Genomic DNA, 19,662 nt, shown 5'->3' with positions numbered 1-19,662 from the left:
TATGGGTCAAAGTCGAGATAACAAAATGGATCTTTTAGGATGTCCAACCATCATTGAGTCTAAATAGAGCATTTTACTTTGAGGGCCGGTTTAACTAGTAATAAGAGCTAATCGTCGAGGCTCCTCTTCGTAGGTCGATAGTTCTCGAGTCTCCTTAAGACTAAGTGGTATTTTTATAATTGGTATCTTAAGTAGGGGTGCGTATGATTTGGGTTGCTTAACATGTAAATTAAAGCTAGGCCTGCGAGCCCCATAAGATTACTCGAGGTGGACACTAATTAGCACTAGCACTGACCATTAATAAAAGATAGAGTATTTAACAAGACTTTGAAGTTTTATAGGACCAGTAACTATACTTCTATATAGTAATGTTACAATAAGTCGTTAGGATGAAGTTAGATGATCTAACAAATTCTTGTTAGAACCAATTGATATGATAACACAAATTCAACAAAAGTCTATGAAACAAACTTAATAAAATTGAGTAAAACAAGAATTTTTGATATAGTGTCCTAAGACGAAATTTCATCCCCACGTGCTTTGGTTCTGGACATCACTTAGAGGTTGTGATTGAATTGTTGCACGTCAATTCAATCCCATCAAATTGATAATGTGTTCAAATTGGAGGGAAAATAGTTGTCCAACTTGGAGGGAATGATAAGGTATATATACCTTTGCACTACTAACCGAAGTTAATTGTCAGAAACTGCCCGGAGACCAAAGCTCGCTTTCTTCTCTGTTTTGGTTTGAGGCAAAATGCCTTTAAGATCAATAGATCCCAAAGGCCCAAGGCCCAATCATTTGACCGTTATATATTTAGCAAGTCCCTCACTAAAGCCCAATACTCATCAATTATTTGGGCTCTTCTCCATTTTATTAACTAGTGTGGGCTTAAACTTATAAACCAACAAAAGTTCTACAAAATTTGTGGGACTAGATACTAGTCAAATACCCAACAATTCTATCAATAAATTTGGACAATCTAACTAGATACCATAAAGATATTGCCTTATTAATAGTCTTTTTATATGGTATGTTTGAAAAGTGTATGATAACTTCCATTTTGAGTGTAATTTACACAGTGTTAATTTGTGTATGTTTTCCCTTTTGGTGTGTGTTTTTATTTTATGTGTTTGTGTTTTTTTTTTAATTTATTTATTTTCATTTGGAGTTGATGAGGATAAACATTTGAGTTTTGAAGGTTGTAGACATTATTTTTGGATTAAATGTTGGACTTGAGTATACCAACAATGTTGGACTGATCTCCTAGATGACATTTACACACATACTAGCCCATTATTAATTACTTGTTTATATTTCATTGAAAAGAACCAAACTCGCTTAAAGATATTTTCTTTTCTCTAATTAAAATGGTTGTATTACGTGAAAACAATTATTTAATGATCGGTGTGCATTTTCACCACCATTGTGGTGACACTGTGGTCACTTTGTGGACATAGGCATTTTCCACCGATCAAGTTGTTGCATTATTGTCGGGAATTGATGTATTTTCAGAGTTTCTTGAAGGTTGAGTTTTCATTTGTTTTTCTTTCACCATAATGGAAGGTTTCAATTGGGATGACCAATATTATAATAATTTTCATGGAAACATCCTGTTTTTGTCAAATGTTCAAGATGATGATACCTACCATTTATTTGCACCTCCCTATCAAGATTGGGATGACATATATAAATACATTGATCATTCATTCATGGGAGGGGACAGGGGAATGTTTATTCTTGTGATTTTCAAGGGAGTAATCCTCACCATTGATTTACGTCCTTTGTCCTCAACTACACACCCGATTTATTTTTCAACGACCCAAACCATCACAATTTTCTGAAACATTTTCCCTACTTCATGAAAAGTTTTACAACATTTTTGAAAAAAAAAATCACATCTTCTTTTGAAGCCTTGAACACTAAGAAATCGATTAGTTGAAAAATCAACGTGAAGGCGCCTTTACAAGTGATAATGACAAATTAATATGTGTTTCTAATGATGTTGAGAGATTTTTTAGGAAAAATCTGAATACATGAGCAAGTCTTTTTTACTCAGATGTGTTTCAAGATGCTAAAATTTCTAATTATATGATTTATGTTCATGTTGTACAATCTTCTTTCTATGACCATATATAGTGCTTTCATAATTGTTATGCATCAGACTATGGGGAGGGGGAAATTTGATAAGATCTAGTTAATGAAGTAGTTGGAAGAGCCCTAGTTGAGGTGGAGGTGGCTATTATCTTGAAGCCACTCGTCTTTTTGAATAATCATCAACTCAAAAGTTGATTTCAAAAACTAAGCAACCAATTCCCCATGTTTTCAAAAACTAAGCAACCAATTCCCCATGTCCATATTGATTAAACTTTGAAACTCTACAATTGGCATAATGCATTTTTGTACTCTTCTTATTACTTAACGCAAACCTTTCACTTTTGATACTCTTTCCATAATAAGGACATTGTGTATTTTAGTTCAAGGGGATAAAACACTTGCGCTGGGAAAAAAAATCCAAGTCCTTTGAAAAACTGGAAGGACCAAAAAGAATACATTGTGTAGGTACTGTGTGCTCACTTTTTGACTATATAGAAAAAAAAGATATGAATTGGGTCGAGATCATATAAATAGTTGAGTTTGTCATGTTGCAAGTGAAAAGTTAAACAAATCACATCAAATACATAACAAAATTTTTATTTTGTGATTCAAAGACAAGTTTAGAGGCGACGAGAAACGTAAGGAGAGAGAGAAACCACAAACACTAACCCTTGAAAGCCTGGAACTGAGTTCGCGTAACCAGTTATCATAAGGTGAGTGAATTATAGCTTAACATATAGAAATAAAATTGAAGTAAAAAGAAAAGAGTGGAAAGATTAAGAACGCTATGAACATTTTTAGTCAAAGGGATTTAGGATGCAAAATAAAAAACTAAAGATCAGAGGGTGAAACTTAGTAATTTTGTGTGCTTGTATATTCATTTGTTTTTATCTATGTTCATGTAGTTACTTGGAGACAAGTAACAACTCAAGTTTGGGGGAATAATAACACTCTTAATTACACATCGTTTGTGTATGTTTCCTTTTTATGTCTTCATATTTTTTTTCCTTTTTTATTTATTTATTCTCATTTGGAGTTGTTGAAGATAAAACTTTATGTTCTGATTGTTGTAGGCATCATTTTTGAATTAAATGTTGGACTGTGGATTGTGCCTACAATGTCATCATGAGTGCCGACTTTCGGCCAACTCTTGAGAATGTCTCTTTTGCTATTTTTGAGTACATTAAGACTTATATGAGTGATAATAAGGCTTAAATTTATGAAAGGGTAGAGAAAGACCATCGTATTCTTCACTTAGTACTCAGAACTCTGAAGTTCGATCACTTTGGATATGATCTCGGTACTTTTACTACTCTATTACTTAAAAACGATCATAATGACCGGTGTGCACACTTGCACTGTCGTTGTGTTCACTTTGTGGGCATATACATTTTCTCGCTATCCATGTCCTTAAAAAAGAATAATATGACACTTAAAAAATGTCATATAAATAGACTAATATAACGAATTATTTTTTGTGTACTGTTAGATTATCCAGTTTCATCTATTGAATTTGTGAATCTTATCCTAACAATTTATTGGAATGTCGTTGTATATGAATCATGGTTTTTTGTCTAATAAATTTAACATACTCTATTAGGTTGTCTTATTATAATTAAAAATACGTCAAAAAAGCCCATTGTACTTTAGTTAAAATATGAACATTAACTTGTGTTGTTGAGTATTTTTTGTGATAACCGGGTCTTGGTTATCACCTAAGGTAACTAATATGTGATTATTTATCATATGCATACATGACAACATGATAAATTGATATATTTGATCATATGAGTATGTGAATTCTATGCAAAAATATGAATATGCATGACTAAAATGTGTTAGTATGCATGATTTTAATATGCATAAATATGCATGCATGTATAGTTATTATGGAAGGCATACATAAAGTAAAAGTATGTATACCTCAGTTGGTATGCATGCATGGGATTGTGTTGTGGTTCATGGGCATGCATGCGGCTGTTTGAGCCGCCTTACCTGTTTTAGAATGGTATAAATATGGGGGTGAAGCTTTCAAGTAAAATTTTTAGTCACTTGAAAGAAAATTGAGAAGTCTTGATCGGATTGCTTATTAAATTGAAGTTGGATTCAAATTAGTTTCAAAAAGAATTGCATAAGGTGAGTAATATCATTCATCTTATTTTATCTTGACAAGTGATTCTTTAATTTGAATACGGATTTGTGTTATAAACCTATCACCCAGACAACTTAAATTGGACAAGTGTTTGTACGAATTTCGTATAAATCGGACATAGTATCATCCGATTTAGAGGAAATCGATCATAGTATTGATCGAATTAATATGTTGATGAAATTTCTATCTTTGAAAATCGGATAAGTATTTTAAACGGAGAAGTAGGAATACGATCAAAGATTGATCGGATTAATATAAACTGATTGGTGTATTGTTCGGTTTAAGTTATAAACTAATCATGGTTTTAAGCGGATTAAAGTAATCCGATTTAGGATTGAATTTAAAATGTGTTAGAAAAGTGGTATATATTAATCGGACAAGGGAATGTGTTGTCCGGATTATTAATTCGGACAAAAGTTGAAGTGTTGACCGGATATGAAGTTCGACCAAATCTATGTTGACCGGATTTGTGCTTTGACTAAAGTGTTAGTTCAAATAAATCATTTTTATAATGTTCTTTTATGATAATAAAGAATGAGAATTTTGATAAAGATAATTTTGAACTGATGATACTCCATTAGGACATTTATGATTGCGGTTTGTTCTAATTGGAGATATTTTGTAAATGATTTGATGAAGAAATAAGGGTGACATATCAAGGAGAGGTGTACCATGGGATAAGGGTGGCATATCAAGGAGAGGTGTACCATGGAATAAGGGTGGCATATTAAGGAGATGTGTACCTTTGGATATAAGAGTGGCATTTGTATGTGTGATGTGTGATATAACTCTTACTATTATATTCTTTAAGATTACTGTGATTTAGAATCTTATTTCTTTGTGATTTAAAGATTTAGAATCGAAGTTCTTATTGGAAATCGTAGTCTGGATGTTATTGAGAAGATGAAAACAGGTTTTGGCCTGAAACTTTAAATAAACCTTGTTTGGAATTGAAAAGGTTTAAAAGTGGCATTATGTGAAACCTGGTTAGTTCAAACCTATTTGGGTTTGGGTATGTTATTTAAAAGTTGTGAGATTAGTTTTGAAATTGGAAAAGTATTGGTATTATGTTTTACTTGTTCATATATTTGTTATATATATATATATATATATATATATATACATATATAGACTTGGGATTATGTGAGACCAGCCTGTTTTCGTGAGACCCGTGAGACCAACATTTTACACTTGAAACTTCACAGCAAAATGCTGTGAAGGTGACTTTTTAAAACCTTCACAGTGTTTTTGCTGTGAAGGTTACGTGTAAAAATGTGGTCTCACGGGTCTCACGAAAACAGGCTGGTCTCACGTGAACCCAACCCTATATATATATATATATATATATATATATATGAAAACTTGTTTTAAATAATGTTTTGGTGATTCTCACCCTACAATGACATGGACAGGGATCTCACTAGACAATCTGGTCTAACCCTCATTTTATGGTTTAAAATATGTATTGCAGGAGGTGCTGACGGTAAGGGGAAAGGAAAAATGTAATATTTTCCGTTATGCATGTCTGTATGAAGATTTGCTTATGATGTATATAGTTTTGGTAGAAGGATGTTGATTAGTACAAAGAATGTATTTTGAATTTTTGGACCATGTATTTGTATATGGTAGATTCTTGTACTAAGGGATCTGAATGGTGTATAAACATGTATTTCTTGTAATTGAAGTATGTGTTACATTCAATATGTGGAATGGGGTGTTACATTTTTTATGAAGGAGAGGAGGAGGAAAGAAAAAATCTCATGTTCCTGAGTTGTTTAGGAGGGAAAAGAAAGGAAACGGAAGGAAAATAAGACAGATTTATTTCCAAAACTTTCCTCCCAAAGGAAGTAAAGGAAAGGAAAAAATAACAACACTTATAAATATTTAACAAAATACATCTATCATCCTGATTTTCATCCCATTTGAAAAAAGTGTCGAACTAAGTGGTTCGATGAAGAAAAACCAAATATGAAGTATGGTTATAGTGTCAATCGATAGTGACATATGTTAATATAGCAATTATGGTATTGAGAGCATGATCGTCCCAACTACAGTGCCACATGATAGTGACTTTGGCACGACTGTGCCATGCGATTGTGACAATGGCACGATAGCAGACACAATAACATCGGATGTACCGAGAGTTGGTGCACCTAGGCAATTGTGCCATGTTATTGTGACAATTTCATGATAACAGTCATGATAGTATAATCTAGCATGATCTTGCCATGCCATTGTGATAGTGTCACAATCGCGGGGAACAATAACATTAGATGTACTAAGAGCTGGTGATCTGGGCGATTGTGACACTATTACAATCGTGGGCACGACAACCAACAGGTCCTAAAGTATAAAAAGTTTTTTAGAGCTAAGGTTTGTCAGATCTCTCCACCTTCTTCACTCATTTTCCGATTTGGGCAATTTTGGAGCCTAAGGTCAAATTTCTAGAAGGCTTTTAGAACAAATAGACATTTATCATGAGGATTGAAGATCTATGGTGGATGGTTTCAAAGGTTCTTCAAAAGGTAGTCTTTTTGGGTATTTTGAGATTTATTGCTAGAAACAACTCGAAAGTACTTGACTTCAGTCCCAGTACTGAAAGAGGTGACTTCTAGAGTGGATTTAGGAAGGAAAGACTTCGTTTACTTCTTGCAAATTGCAGTCCTTGTGAGATTGAATCTTAGGTTAACTCTTGGTATCTTTTGGATTGGATGGTGACCTTAAGATGATATATTGGGGAGTTTTGCTTTTGGATTTCAAACCTTCACCGACGGAAGCTAGAGGTTAGGGGTTTAGAAAGTAGGTTTAACATAACCGATAGCAAGGTGCGTTTCAAGTTGCTTTGTGAAACTTTGTAAAGAAATGTGTATTTTGGAGTCTTAAAGTGTTCTCCTAAAGATTTATTAAATATTATGAGTTACTTGATGAAATTGAACCTTTTGCACATTTGATTTTAAGAAATCTTGAGAAATACATATATTTGGGTTTTTGGACGTTTTGAAATAAATCATGGTGTGTGGATTTTGATGATTTATTTCTCGTATGGGATTATTTGATGTTAAGGCACTTCTGGTATTTTGGTTTTATAAATCATTCGAAGAATATATATATATATATATATATATATATATGGTTGAGTTGTTGGGCACATTTTGGGTGTTGTTACTTAGTAAGAAGTGTTTCTTTGAAGTCATGGTGTGTTTTGGGCTTTTGCGCAACCTTTACAATCAATAATAAGATATTTAAAACCTTGTAAGGCATAAGTTGTATAAATATTGATATATGTATTTTATTTGTTTATATTGACTTTTATTGAATAGTCAAATGAGTTATTTGGTTTTGACTCAAAAGAGTTTGAGGGACATTTATGTGGTTTAAGTGTTCAATGTTGAGTTTTGAATGTATTTGCATTTACTGCATATTTATTTAAAAAATTACATATTTTGAGTGCGTTGGTCATTCAATTTGGAGTCATGTAATTTAGACTCTAATACAATGGATCCATATGCATATGAATCAGTGTGAATATGATGAACATTCTTATATTGTAACTTGAAATAGGCATTGCTTCTTTATAGGCAATATGGTGTGGACTCTTTGGTCGGTCATCGACCATTGACTAACACAATGCAATTTCTAATGAATTGAAGATATCAAGATATAGATCATGGGTGGTTAAACTTGATTACTCATTAAGTTATAGATCCTAGGTGGTTGAACTTAATGTCCATTGATCTATAGTGAAGTTGATATATCATAGATATGTGTTTTACTTTTGTGTTCCATTACATACAATAGATACGGGTCTCCCCGATTATCGAAAGGCGTGTTTTGGATATGATATTTTATCCATGTTTTTAGTGTTGGTTTGGAAAAAGAATGTACACATGATTTGATGTTTCGGATGTCGTTTATTATTCATATTTTGTTGCTTTGGATACTTGAGTTTTATACATGTTTCTGGTATTTGATTATCAAGCTTTATTCATGTTTTGCATGAGTATTAGGTTTTTGTCTTATATAAAAATGGGTGTTTGGGTTATTGAGTTTTCATCATGAAAATGGTGGGATTTTGGAAAGATGTTGCCTTTATGGTAAAGTCATTTTCATTTTAAAATTTGTGATTTAAATAAGCAATCTTTCAATTATATTGTTTTATAATTATGATAAAAACTGCTTAAACTCACTACGCTTTAAGTCTAATATTTTTTTTTCTTATCAACGTGTGCATTAGGTCCTTAGTGACACTATGAAGTGTTGATTGCTAGTTAGAGGCACGAGAATAATTTAGCTATTCGGGGACGTACGTCTTCCGTACTTTGGAGATAGTGATCGTTAAGTGACACTCGTCCTTAATCTAGATTTTGTGTAAGGTTCGGATTATTAATTGGTGATGATAAATCTTAAATTGTCAATATAGGTAATCAAGTGTTGACATTTAAAAATGATTTATTCTTTATTTGATGTCTTACCAAAAAATTTAAGTTAAATCTACCCATCAATTACATTCAGCCTAAAAATATACAAGGATATGTTTGTAAATTTGACATATTTCTTTTCCTTTTTTTCCTATGGAATTTTAATTATTTTCCCTTCAATTTCCTTTCTTTTCTTCTACTCTCAACAACACAAATACAAAATTTCTTTCTTTTCTTTTCATTTCCTTTTTCTTCTTAAATTCGAGAATACAACACTACAACGGTTCGCCAACAAAGACTCTAATCTAGTCTTTGTCCTAATATATAAAATGTTGAAGTCGTACATTATACTTTAGACCATTTCGATTCAGTATATATTTTATGAAAGGTTCTTTTTAAAAAATAATCTGATTCGATCCCACAACATAGTATCCAAAACATAATAGTAAGAGAGAAATAAGAAAGAGTAGTAAGTCTTACTGAGAGCCACAATTTGCCCCATGAGGGTACGTGTGTGAGACTTCCATGATGAAGAATCCAAGTTCTGGCTCTGGTCATGGCTCCTTGGCCACCATCCATTGTTTCTCCAAGCAATCTTAGGCTTACATAGTTCAAAGCCGTACAAAACATGGTGCTATGACCTTCTATGTGTAAACCCCATCCTCCGTCAACGTTCTGCACCCAATACTTAATTATTTTTTCTTTTCAGTATCTAATAACAGATCTAGAAATTTTGATGATGGGATCAAAATTCAAATTTAAAAGCATTTAGTTCAAGTTTAATCTCCATTTTTCTCTCTTTCTAAACTTGGTCATTGAGAAACTTAAAATAGATGATATAATTATAATCTCTAAAATCATGCAACTTTTTTCTTTTCTTTTTTGATATCCCATTAAATTCATTAATTCAGAAGGAAAAAAAACCCTAAAAACTTAAATTACCTTTGTACCCTTAATAATTGACTCCAACATTTTAATTAACAATAACTAACAACGGTTTTTATTGGTACAAATAGGTTTGTTTAGTTAATACTTGGAATTAACAAAATATATAATAATATTTTATATGTATAAATTTTTTTATGTTTAAATAACATTTATTTTGTTACTCATACTTAACTTCTTCTTTTTTTAACTTATTTAAGAAAGTGGCAACAATTTTGGTAAACATAATTTTTGGAAGTAAATAAACAAATTTTATTCAACGAACCTTATTAAGACAAAACGTTTATTTGGTTTATCTGATTCCCCAACCAAATAAACCAAAACTGTTTTAGACATAACATTTTTCTATTAATTATCGGACGATTCAGAAAAAAGGTTAAAAACCGAATAACACTTGTATACATGAATAGTCGAAATTAGGGGTTTTTAGAAGAGTTTTCAGTAGTTATTTTCTTAAACATCATCAAAAAATAGCAAATAATTTTTTAAACGGACTCTGCACACTTCCACAAATATATAAAAGGTGTTTTTCGGCTAGTTTAGGGGAAAAAAACTCTTCTAAAATAAGTGTACTACATTTTAGAGACTATTTCTTCCATCTCAAAACGAATGTTCAAGTTTCTATTTTAGTTTGTTCCAAAATAAGTTACTCTTCAATTTTACTGCTTCTACTATTAAAAGCAAAATTATGATTAAGTTTATTAAACGTATATTAATTACACATTCTAAAAATGGTGTGCATTTCTCATCGTGACATTTATATTGTGAATTAAGAAGTATGATTTTGGGATAGGAGTAGTTGAAATTCGGGAATTTTGAAATCCCTCGACTTTTCAAAACTGCGGATATTTTTTTTTATTGTAAACATCAATTTTGGGATAAAAAAAGTACGGTCTAGTAGATAGAAATAGTTGAAATTTAGGGGTTCTAAAATCCCGCTACTTTCTAAAATTGTGTGTTTTTCGTTATAGACATTTATTTTGAGACTGATGAACGACAATTTTTTGAAGATAGAAGTAGCTGAAAACTCGGGTTTTTAAAATCCCTCACCTGTCATTCTTAATTTATAGGCATTGACAATACAATCCCTCCAACTTTCTAATATCACATTTTACTCCCCTTCAATAAATAAAGTTAATTCTTAATTAAAACAATCGTTCTTGGGTTATTACAATACTGCTTTTATTGACATCGTTAAAGACTTAGGGTTGTTTGGTTGGTTTTTCATTAAGTCTTGTATGCATATAAAGTTGTTTGTGTAGATTAATCTGTCTATATACATTGTGAATGTCTTGTTTGGTAGAGTTTTTTATATGTGAAATCAGCATGTTTTTTTATTGGAAGGGGCAAATATGAAAAAATAAAACTTGAAATCTGCATAAAGTTATCCTTAGAAGCTTATTGAATAAGTCACTAAGTCATTGTCAAACAGTCATGTATAACTGACAGAATAAGATGCGAGTCTTTTTAAACTCATAACACTCATATACACGACAACCTCAAGTTTCGACTTGATCGATACGACAACCTTATTAATAGAAAGGGTCGTATATACGCTCAAGCAACCTATCTTACTAATATAATAAGAATTAAGGGCCTAGCTAAGCCTTATGTTTGTAAAGCTACATCTCGAAAGCCGTGCTAACATACAAACCCTTAGCTTAATGGAAAATAACCAAACAACCCTAAACTCATGTGATTCATGTCCATCACTTCACACAAACTCGAGCCCTAATTATTCCATTGCTTTGGTTGTGAGAAAACAGTTATATTTTGCATGATCAAACTTTTTTCAACAAAAACAATGGTGTCTTCACATTAGTATTTCATAATTTCTCTAAAACGCCCATTTTAGCAACAAAAAAAAAGCCAAATTTGTTGGTTAAAATTTGAAGACATTTGTTATGATTATTATTTTGAGAGACAGTTTTTTAAAAGTTATATTCTGGTGTCTGTCATTTCAGACAAAAAAGGTTCATAAGTTTTTTCAAAGAATAAATTTTTATTTATAAAATCATATTAATATGTCTTTTTTTTCTTTCACGGAATTATAATATATTTTGTTAATTGTATCAAATACATGCATGAATGGAGTTACATCTCCTTTAGTTTGAATGATTGGATTGAATTTCATTTCAATATCATGTTCGGTTTAAAAGATTTAAAATAATCTCTTGATTTCATTGAAATCTCACATAGGATTTAAAATCCCATGGGAATGACAATGGCTGATATTTCATGGAATTTCGTAAGATTTGTATGTAATAATGTTTTAAAACATGTTTAAAAAATTCGTTCTGTTAATAATTAGTTAATAAAAAGATAATAAACTATACTTTTTAAAGGATTTATAATTTGTTTTTTTATAAATTATTTATAAAAAACAAAATTGAATTTAAATTCAAATCCTACAGACAAACACAACAAATATTATAAATCTTTCCACAAAATCCAAAACCTCAAAACGATTCCATCAAACTAAAAGTTAAAAAAAATACAGATTTTATTTTATTATAAAAAATATCATTTTGCTATTGATTTGTTTAATTTCATGTGGTATTTTTTTTGATTATTCAGGTTTGTTATTTCACAATATTGTTTTAGTTATTTATTGAGTTAAATGATGGGGTTTCATTAGTTGTTAATCGTTAGGGTTTCCATTTGAAAAATGATATTCTTTTTAGTTGTTACGTATATTTGTTGACTGTTTGGGTTCGGTAACTTTACCAAACGATGTTAATTATTATATTACCTCGTTAAAAAAAATGAAATGAAGAAGTGATGATGATACTCCACACCCTAAACTCTAGTCATTTGATGTATAGGGAAATTGATTTAGATGTTTTGAATTATTGTGTGATTTGTGCATAGAAAGAGAAGCATTTGACAATGTTACGAGTGAAGATGTGATAAACCACTTTTAAAAGATGCATATGTGTTTCTTTTAGCATCATCTATTCTTCGGTGGGTGCTCATTACTCATAAAAAGAAATTCTAAAAGGGATTTTTCATTTATGCTTTATATTCATGCAATTTGTATTAAGTCATGTATGTAAGGAAGAGAAAAAGAATTAACCGGTAAGCAGATTATCCATTACTATAATAAGTAGATTTTTTTAAGTAAAATATCTTGAATAAAAATTAACTTAACAGTAAATTGTTGTAATAAAATTCAATGAAAGTAAAACACGGTAACAATTTTTTTATAAGACTAAATTGCTAACTTTTACTTTTAACCCTCTAATATATATTATGTTCATCAAACTCCGAACACCAAAATTTCATGGATCCATCATTAAATTTATGGTATGTTTGCTTAATTGCATCGAACACATATTATACGTTCACCTAAATTGAGTTTTTGAAAGTATATCCTCAAAATAGCAGTCAGATGAAAATACTTTTTTTATTTTAATGGAGTTTATCACTGAATTAATGTATAATTAAAAAAAAAGCTTTTGCATTATTAAATTTTTGTGTACCTGATGATTATAAATATAACGACGTATTTCCTTTTGGTGTTCTGCAGATAGAACGGCATCCATTTTCTCCATCACATGCAATCCAATAATCTGCAAAATAATTTGACATTTTTGAGCAAAAAGATTGAGTTTCGACGATCCAAATCAGTTTCATATTGTACCCAGTCTCCAAGGAATTCAGGGTGAGTAGACTACTTAATACTCACCCACGTGCATGAGGGAGGCCTGACTCGAACCCAAGACCAACAATTTATTGAGCAAACATCTCATATCCTTTAAGCCAAAACAAACTAAACTTCGAGAGCAACAATTTGAAATGTTGGTATCAATTTTTGAATAATTCTTTTCGTATAAACAACAAGGAAATTATCCAAATTTCGAATTTGAGATTAATTTTCCTTCTAACACCCCCCCACCCCAAACACACACACACATATATATATATATATATATATATATATATATGTGTGTGTGTGTGTATATCTATATATAGAGAGAGGTTTACTTTGTAAATCACATTATTTGTACAAATCATACAAACCTCATTCAACCAATCATAACTTTTCATTTTGTTCATTTTTTTTGTAATTATGAGAGGTTGATTAATCATTTTTATTGTAAAGGGTGTTAAGCATTGATATTATCATTTTCATTATATTAATTTTAGATAAATACATGAAACAGTTTCATTAAAATTTCATAAGTATTATATAAAACAATTTCATAATCATATATGAAACAATTTCATAAAAAAAAGTATTATATAAAACAATTTCATAAAATTAAACAATTTCATAAAATTAAACAATTTCATGAAAATTTTTCATAAGACTAAACAATAAAATCGATGGATGAGGATGGTTTGCACGGTTTGTACAAATATGGATGGTTTGCATTTAATCACTCACACACACACACACACACACACACATATATATATATATATATATATAAAAGACAGGAGTTCAAATTCAAATATAAATACATATACATATATAAATCAAAATTTAAAACTTAAAAAACAATTGGAAACGAGTATTTAGTGGTTAGTACTTAACAATCCAAAAATATATAATTTATTCATCTAAAAATAAATCAAAGTTTTAAATGGTGTGAGGCATGGCGTGGCAGCAATATTAAACCTCAAGACCACAACTTTTTTTAAGGCATGGTTTAGGACGATAAATACGTATATCATGTATACACCCACTGACACACACACACACACACACACACATATATATATATATATATATATATATGTGTGTGTGTGTGTGTGTGTGTCTTCTACCAATACTTAATAAGTCAATGATGTTAAGCAATTTGAATTACATCATATATTATAAACTACAAAGTAAGAAAAATCAAATATCGCGTTACATAAACTACCCGTTGGATCATGACGTGCCACATACTTAACTTGACGTCAGACATGAGTTTTGAACCACGGTACACCATGATGATCGTAGTGGCAGTTATTTTAGAACACTCATTAAACAATATTGTTATCGTTTATCAAGACTTAAATCCAAAATATTAATTCAAAGATAAATTATACTCAAAATGCTTTGACAAAACTCAAAAGCATCTTACATGACCATTTTTTCACAAAATATACCATTTAAATCTAAATCATTTAAGATAAGATTCAATAAAGAATTTAAATCTTCAATCTTTCTTTGCGAGTGCAAAGACATTTGAGGGGGACTAAGGACCAACCATTATTTGGGGTTGTTTATTAATAAATAAAAAAGTTGCTTTTATATTGTTTCAAGTATTTGGCCAAGAGTTGGGATAGAACTGGATATGGATTTCTTCACTGATCTAGTTTCATAGGTGGTGGTCGTCTAGGGAAAGAAGAGAAGGGGAAGAAAAAGAGGGGAGCGATGGGTTTGACGATGATCAGCACCGGTCTAACGGAGTAAAGACTGGCATGAGATAGCTTTTTTGCGGGAACGATGTGGTCTTTGTATGTAAAAACATATGAACATATAGAATCATATGATATATGTAAAATAATTATATATATTTACAAATATATAAATGATATATTTTTAAGGGAAAAATATAAAAGGACCAAAATACCTTCGATTTAACGGAACTAAAGTTAACAGCGTTAGGACAAGAGACCTAATACATAGTAAAAATGAAACCATCATGACCATGCGTGTAAATATTTTGCTTGAGGGACCCAATCCAAACTTTTGTATAACCACAGTGAACAAATCTGTAATTTACTATTTAATGTATGAATGAAGAAGTGATTTCAGATATGATAATTATTCATCTTCCAACATATAAGTATATACTCGTTGATAAACCTTAATTAAATTCGGTGTTTTATATGTTTGTTTTCTTATTAAAAATGTTTTTAGTGTTTTTTTAGTATGTGGTTGGAGTTGATTTCTTTTAGTGTTCAATGCGTCAATCATTTTAAGTGTTTTTCTAATGTTCGGGTTGAAGATGGTCTAAATGAGTCACAAGGATTTGGGATAGGAAATTTTTACTTTCGAGATGCATGCTACCACGGACACCCATCGTTGACAAAAAAAAAATCGTTGATTCTTACCAGGCCAGGAAGAAGAAACAGAGGACCTCCATAATCAGAAGGCCAACTTCCATCCTCACCTTGAAGAGTTGAGTAGAACTTCAATGCCTTCTTCAACGTTTTCACCAAAACTTCATCCTTCAAATCATCTTTTTCCACTACTTCTGGTTTTTCAATTTCACTACGATTCATGTTTGCAAACTGCAATTGATGAGTTCAATCTTCAGTTCCAATATATAAATACGATAATTTAATCAGCTATTAATGAAAACATCACCTGGAATCTCATAAGAAGATCAGAACTATGCTTCACATTCATCTTGTTTTTAGTAAATTCTTCACGAATGTTCTCGATTTCAGATCTTTCCTCTTGAGTCCCTGAGCTTGGATCAAATTCCCAAAACTGTCTACCAATGTGGTGATTTACGCTTCTAACCTGTGGATCATCTTCGCCTTTAGACAGCTTAAGCTTCCACATTATTTTCTTCACCGATCAGACTTATAGATCTACAATATGAATGAGATTGAAGGTTGGAATCCATGGAGGTTATGGTGTATTGATTATTGAGACGATATCTTTGTTGCAAAAAGGTTAGTTATGTATTTTAGATGTTATAGATACACATGAGGTGTTTGCAGGTGTGTTCTTTATCCAATTTTAAAATCAAAATTAAAATAACCATAAGGATGAAAATCGTAAATCAAATTTAAACTAGACTATAACAAAACGGCAATTTTAATATCATAAAAGTGAAATCCATATATGAAAACGTTTTTTTTAAAAGGAATGTTATATACACCATCATTTATGCTAGAATCAAGTTAAATCATGAATTGAAATGTAAAAAATAAGTTTTAATGTTAATATGTATAAGAAGAAAATTAGTAAAATAAAATGTATTTAATATATCTCTTAACAACTTAAAAAATAAAATTGAACTTACAATTAAAATGAAGACTTATGAACATGCATGATCCCACTCTTCTTTGGAAAAGAAAAGGATGTGTTGATAGAAGTAAGGAGGGACACTTTTTATAGGTGCACAACCCAAGTCTCATTTGTTTCATATACATAAAATAAAGAGTCATATGTTATTTAACTCATTTTTTTAATCATGTTATTAATTTGGGAGCTTTTGTAATATTTTATTTACTAAATGAGATGACAAAAGGATATGAGTAGATGTTTTTTAAAATCATGTCATCAATCATTTTATAGTAGGAAGTTTGGTCGTGTGTGAAGTAGAGTTAAGGTAAGAAGCATAAGAAATAATTTGGACTCGTGATCACCTTTTATCTCAAATTCACCCGTATTATAACACTTTTATATAAAATATTTCCTTGTTTGGTCCTACAAAATTCATATAAAATAGTCTGTTAGGACGGAAACGATCAAATGTCAAGCTCCTAGCTAGGCTATCTCTATTAGAGAAGCAGCTAGCCAGACTTGTCGTTGTCGGAAACTTCTTGATTCTGATTTGAATGTTCCTTCTACAATCAAGGGCATATTTAATAAGGCCCGAAGGAGTTTGCACCCGCTCTATTGTTCTGACGTAGTGAAAAAGTTATATGATCTTAAAGATCCATCCACTTTAATATGATTTGGGCTCTTTTAGGTTAGCAAAAAATAGTTGCAAACTTATTGGTAGTGTTATTACATGTGTAATTAACGGTTGCAACCTCAATCCTTTTAAGCTTGTTTGGTGTTATGTAGAGGTTCAATTTTGCCGACCAATTCATGTTCCATTAATACCAATATAATTAGGACCGGTTGTCAAAAAGTTAATAGTATTGTATCAATTATGTAAAGTTGGTTGATAATTGGTATTTGAAGTCGTGTACTATGATAATATTGTACAACACTAACTAACTTTTTTTGAACTAATTATTGATTAATGTTTAATTGATGATAAATAATATTTTGTTTTTTAAACTTTTGATTATCTTATTTTCTATTTTTATAAATTCTAAAGTTTTACAATTAAAGGTTATTCAATAACAACTTCTTTAGGTTGACGACTACATATAGTTAATGTATTATTCATACGAAAGTCATTTCAGTACTTGTACAAGTAGGGATGAATATTGTTACGATATTTATAACTTGATAAAAATATCAATGCAAAATAAATATATAACGTATTCATTAAAATATCTTGGATAAACTTATCGATCATAATAAATCTTGTCAATATTTTATAATGATTGTTAATTAATAAATACAAAGAAATTTAACATATAGTTTAAGAAGAGAGGATATTATTTTTCATATAACGGATAATAAAAAAGGTATATTTTTTACAATAAATAAGTACAACTACTATTATATGTGCAACTATTTGATACGACGTTATAATAGTAGTATACAGGCAAAGCATAATTATAATTTTTAAATAAATAGAAAAGAAATATAATTAAATTAAAAGCATAAATATGCGAGCCATTATAGGGGACCAATGAGACCACTCTTGATTTGAAATTAACAATTAGAAAATGGCATAAAAGGGATTGACTGTGACTTATCAATTATTTGAGTAATTCAACCTTATTTGAAAATCTCTGGAATACTCAAACCTCATGTTGTGTAGATATCATACTTGGTTTCACTTATAATTTTACACTATAATTTTATCCATTTGGTTGGTTATGATTCCAATCATGGTTATAAATTTCAAAGAATTTATCGCTCCTTTATATATCATTAATCTTCTTTCAAAATATCATCATTGTGTTAATGTGGATGATAAAACTCAACTTTATTTTAAAATGATTGACATTTTACGAAGTGAATAGTTTGTTTTTAACTTTATGTTTTGCGTGATAATTTACTTGTGTGTTTTGTACTATAACTTTTTTCATTTGGTTGATTTTGATTTCAATCATGATTATATATATATATATATATATATATATATTCTAAAGAGGGTCATCCAAGATAAGATAACCCCGTGAATTGACACAATGACATCTAAGTATCCAATTCATCTTTCTTATACACACCATTTTGTTCAAAATCTTCAACTCTTCATCAATGTGGGACAACTAAATTCACCTACAATTCATCATTTGTATTTATTCAATTCTCATGATGTCACCTTAATACCCCAATGTTTTCCTTATAAATATATATAAAGAATATTTTACTGTTTGGTTGGTTTTGATTTCTATCATGATTATATATATTCCAAAGAGGGTCATCTAAAATAAGATAACCCTATGAACTCACACGAACGCAATCTATCCGCTTTTCTTATATACACCACTTTGTTTAAAAGTTTCAACTATTCATCAATGTGAGACAACTAAACCCAATCACAATTCACCATTTGAGAATATTCAATTCTTATGGTGCCATTTTAATATCGCAAGATTTTTGTTTTATATATAGAGGTAAGGATTATAGTGCAAAACATACAATTAAAATATCATGCAAAACATAAAGTCAAAAACAAACTATTCAATTCATAAAATATCAATCATCCTAAAATAAAGTTGAGTTTCATCATCCCACATTGGAAGAAGTTTAAGGATATATAAAGAAGTGATTGATGCTTTGAAATCTAGAACCCCGATTGGAATCAAATCAACCATATAATAAAATTATAGTGCAAAACACAGAGTTAAAAGTATGATGCAAAACACTGAGTTAAAATACGATTTAAATATGAAACTAAAAAACCACATTGATGATGCACCCTAATACTTGAGTGATCTTCATTTCTTGAATTATAGATGAGTTTTGTTTAGCCCACGTTGATTGAAAGGTGAAAGGATTGACAATGAATGATATGTATATGAAAATAGGCTGAGATGTCTTTGTGGCAACTCATGGTGTTAGCTCTCTTTAATCAATCCTCTAAACTCAAATTCTTGCCACATTCGGACTGATCCTCCGAAATTCATGGAGTTGGTTCATTTCGACCAAACCCTCTTAAAAAGTTAATCTATATAAAAAATTAGATAAATAAATAAATTAAATCATATATATATATAGAGAGAGAGAACAATAATCAAATGAGA

The 19,662-nt window shown here is 30.4% G+C and overlaps 1 protein-coding gene across 1 annotated transcript in view; it reads right to left on the bottom strand.

Annotated features, from left to right (window-relative positions):
- LOC112502198 (lanosterol synthase-like) overlaps positions 1 to 16,609 on the bottom strand; it is a 38,844-nt gene extending 22,235 nt beyond the window's left edge. Inside the window, exons 1-5 of the mRNA XM_025106051.1 lie at positions 16,587 to 16,609; positions 15,920 to 16,149; positions 15,664 to 15,843; positions 13,095 to 13,184; positions 9,148 to 9,342 (exon numbers count right to left, since the gene is read on the bottom strand). Coding sequence (XP_024961819.1) covers positions 9,148 to 9,342; positions 13,095 to 13,184; positions 15,664 to 15,843; positions 15,920 to 16,120 — 666 coding nt within the window. The 5' untranslated portion in view covers positions 16,121 to 16,149; positions 16,587 to 16,609. The remainder of the gene's footprint in view (positions 1 to 9,147; positions 9,343 to 13,094; positions 13,185 to 15,663; positions 15,844 to 15,919; positions 16,150 to 16,586) is intronic.
- Positions 16,610 to 19,662: the final 3,053 nt, after the last annotated feature.

Source organism: Cynara cardunculus, unplaced genomic scaffold, assembly GCF_001531365.2.
Source record: "Cynara cardunculus var. scolymus isolate 2C unplaced genomic scaffold, CcrdV1 Un_Scaffold_1069, whole genome shotgun sequence".
Classification (NCBI taxonomy): Eukaryota; Viridiplantae; Streptophyta; class Magnoliopsida; order Asterales; family Asteraceae; genus Cynara; species Cynara cardunculus.
Note: the sequence above shows the minus strand (reverse complement) of the source record. Positions and strands in the feature narration are given on the sequence as shown.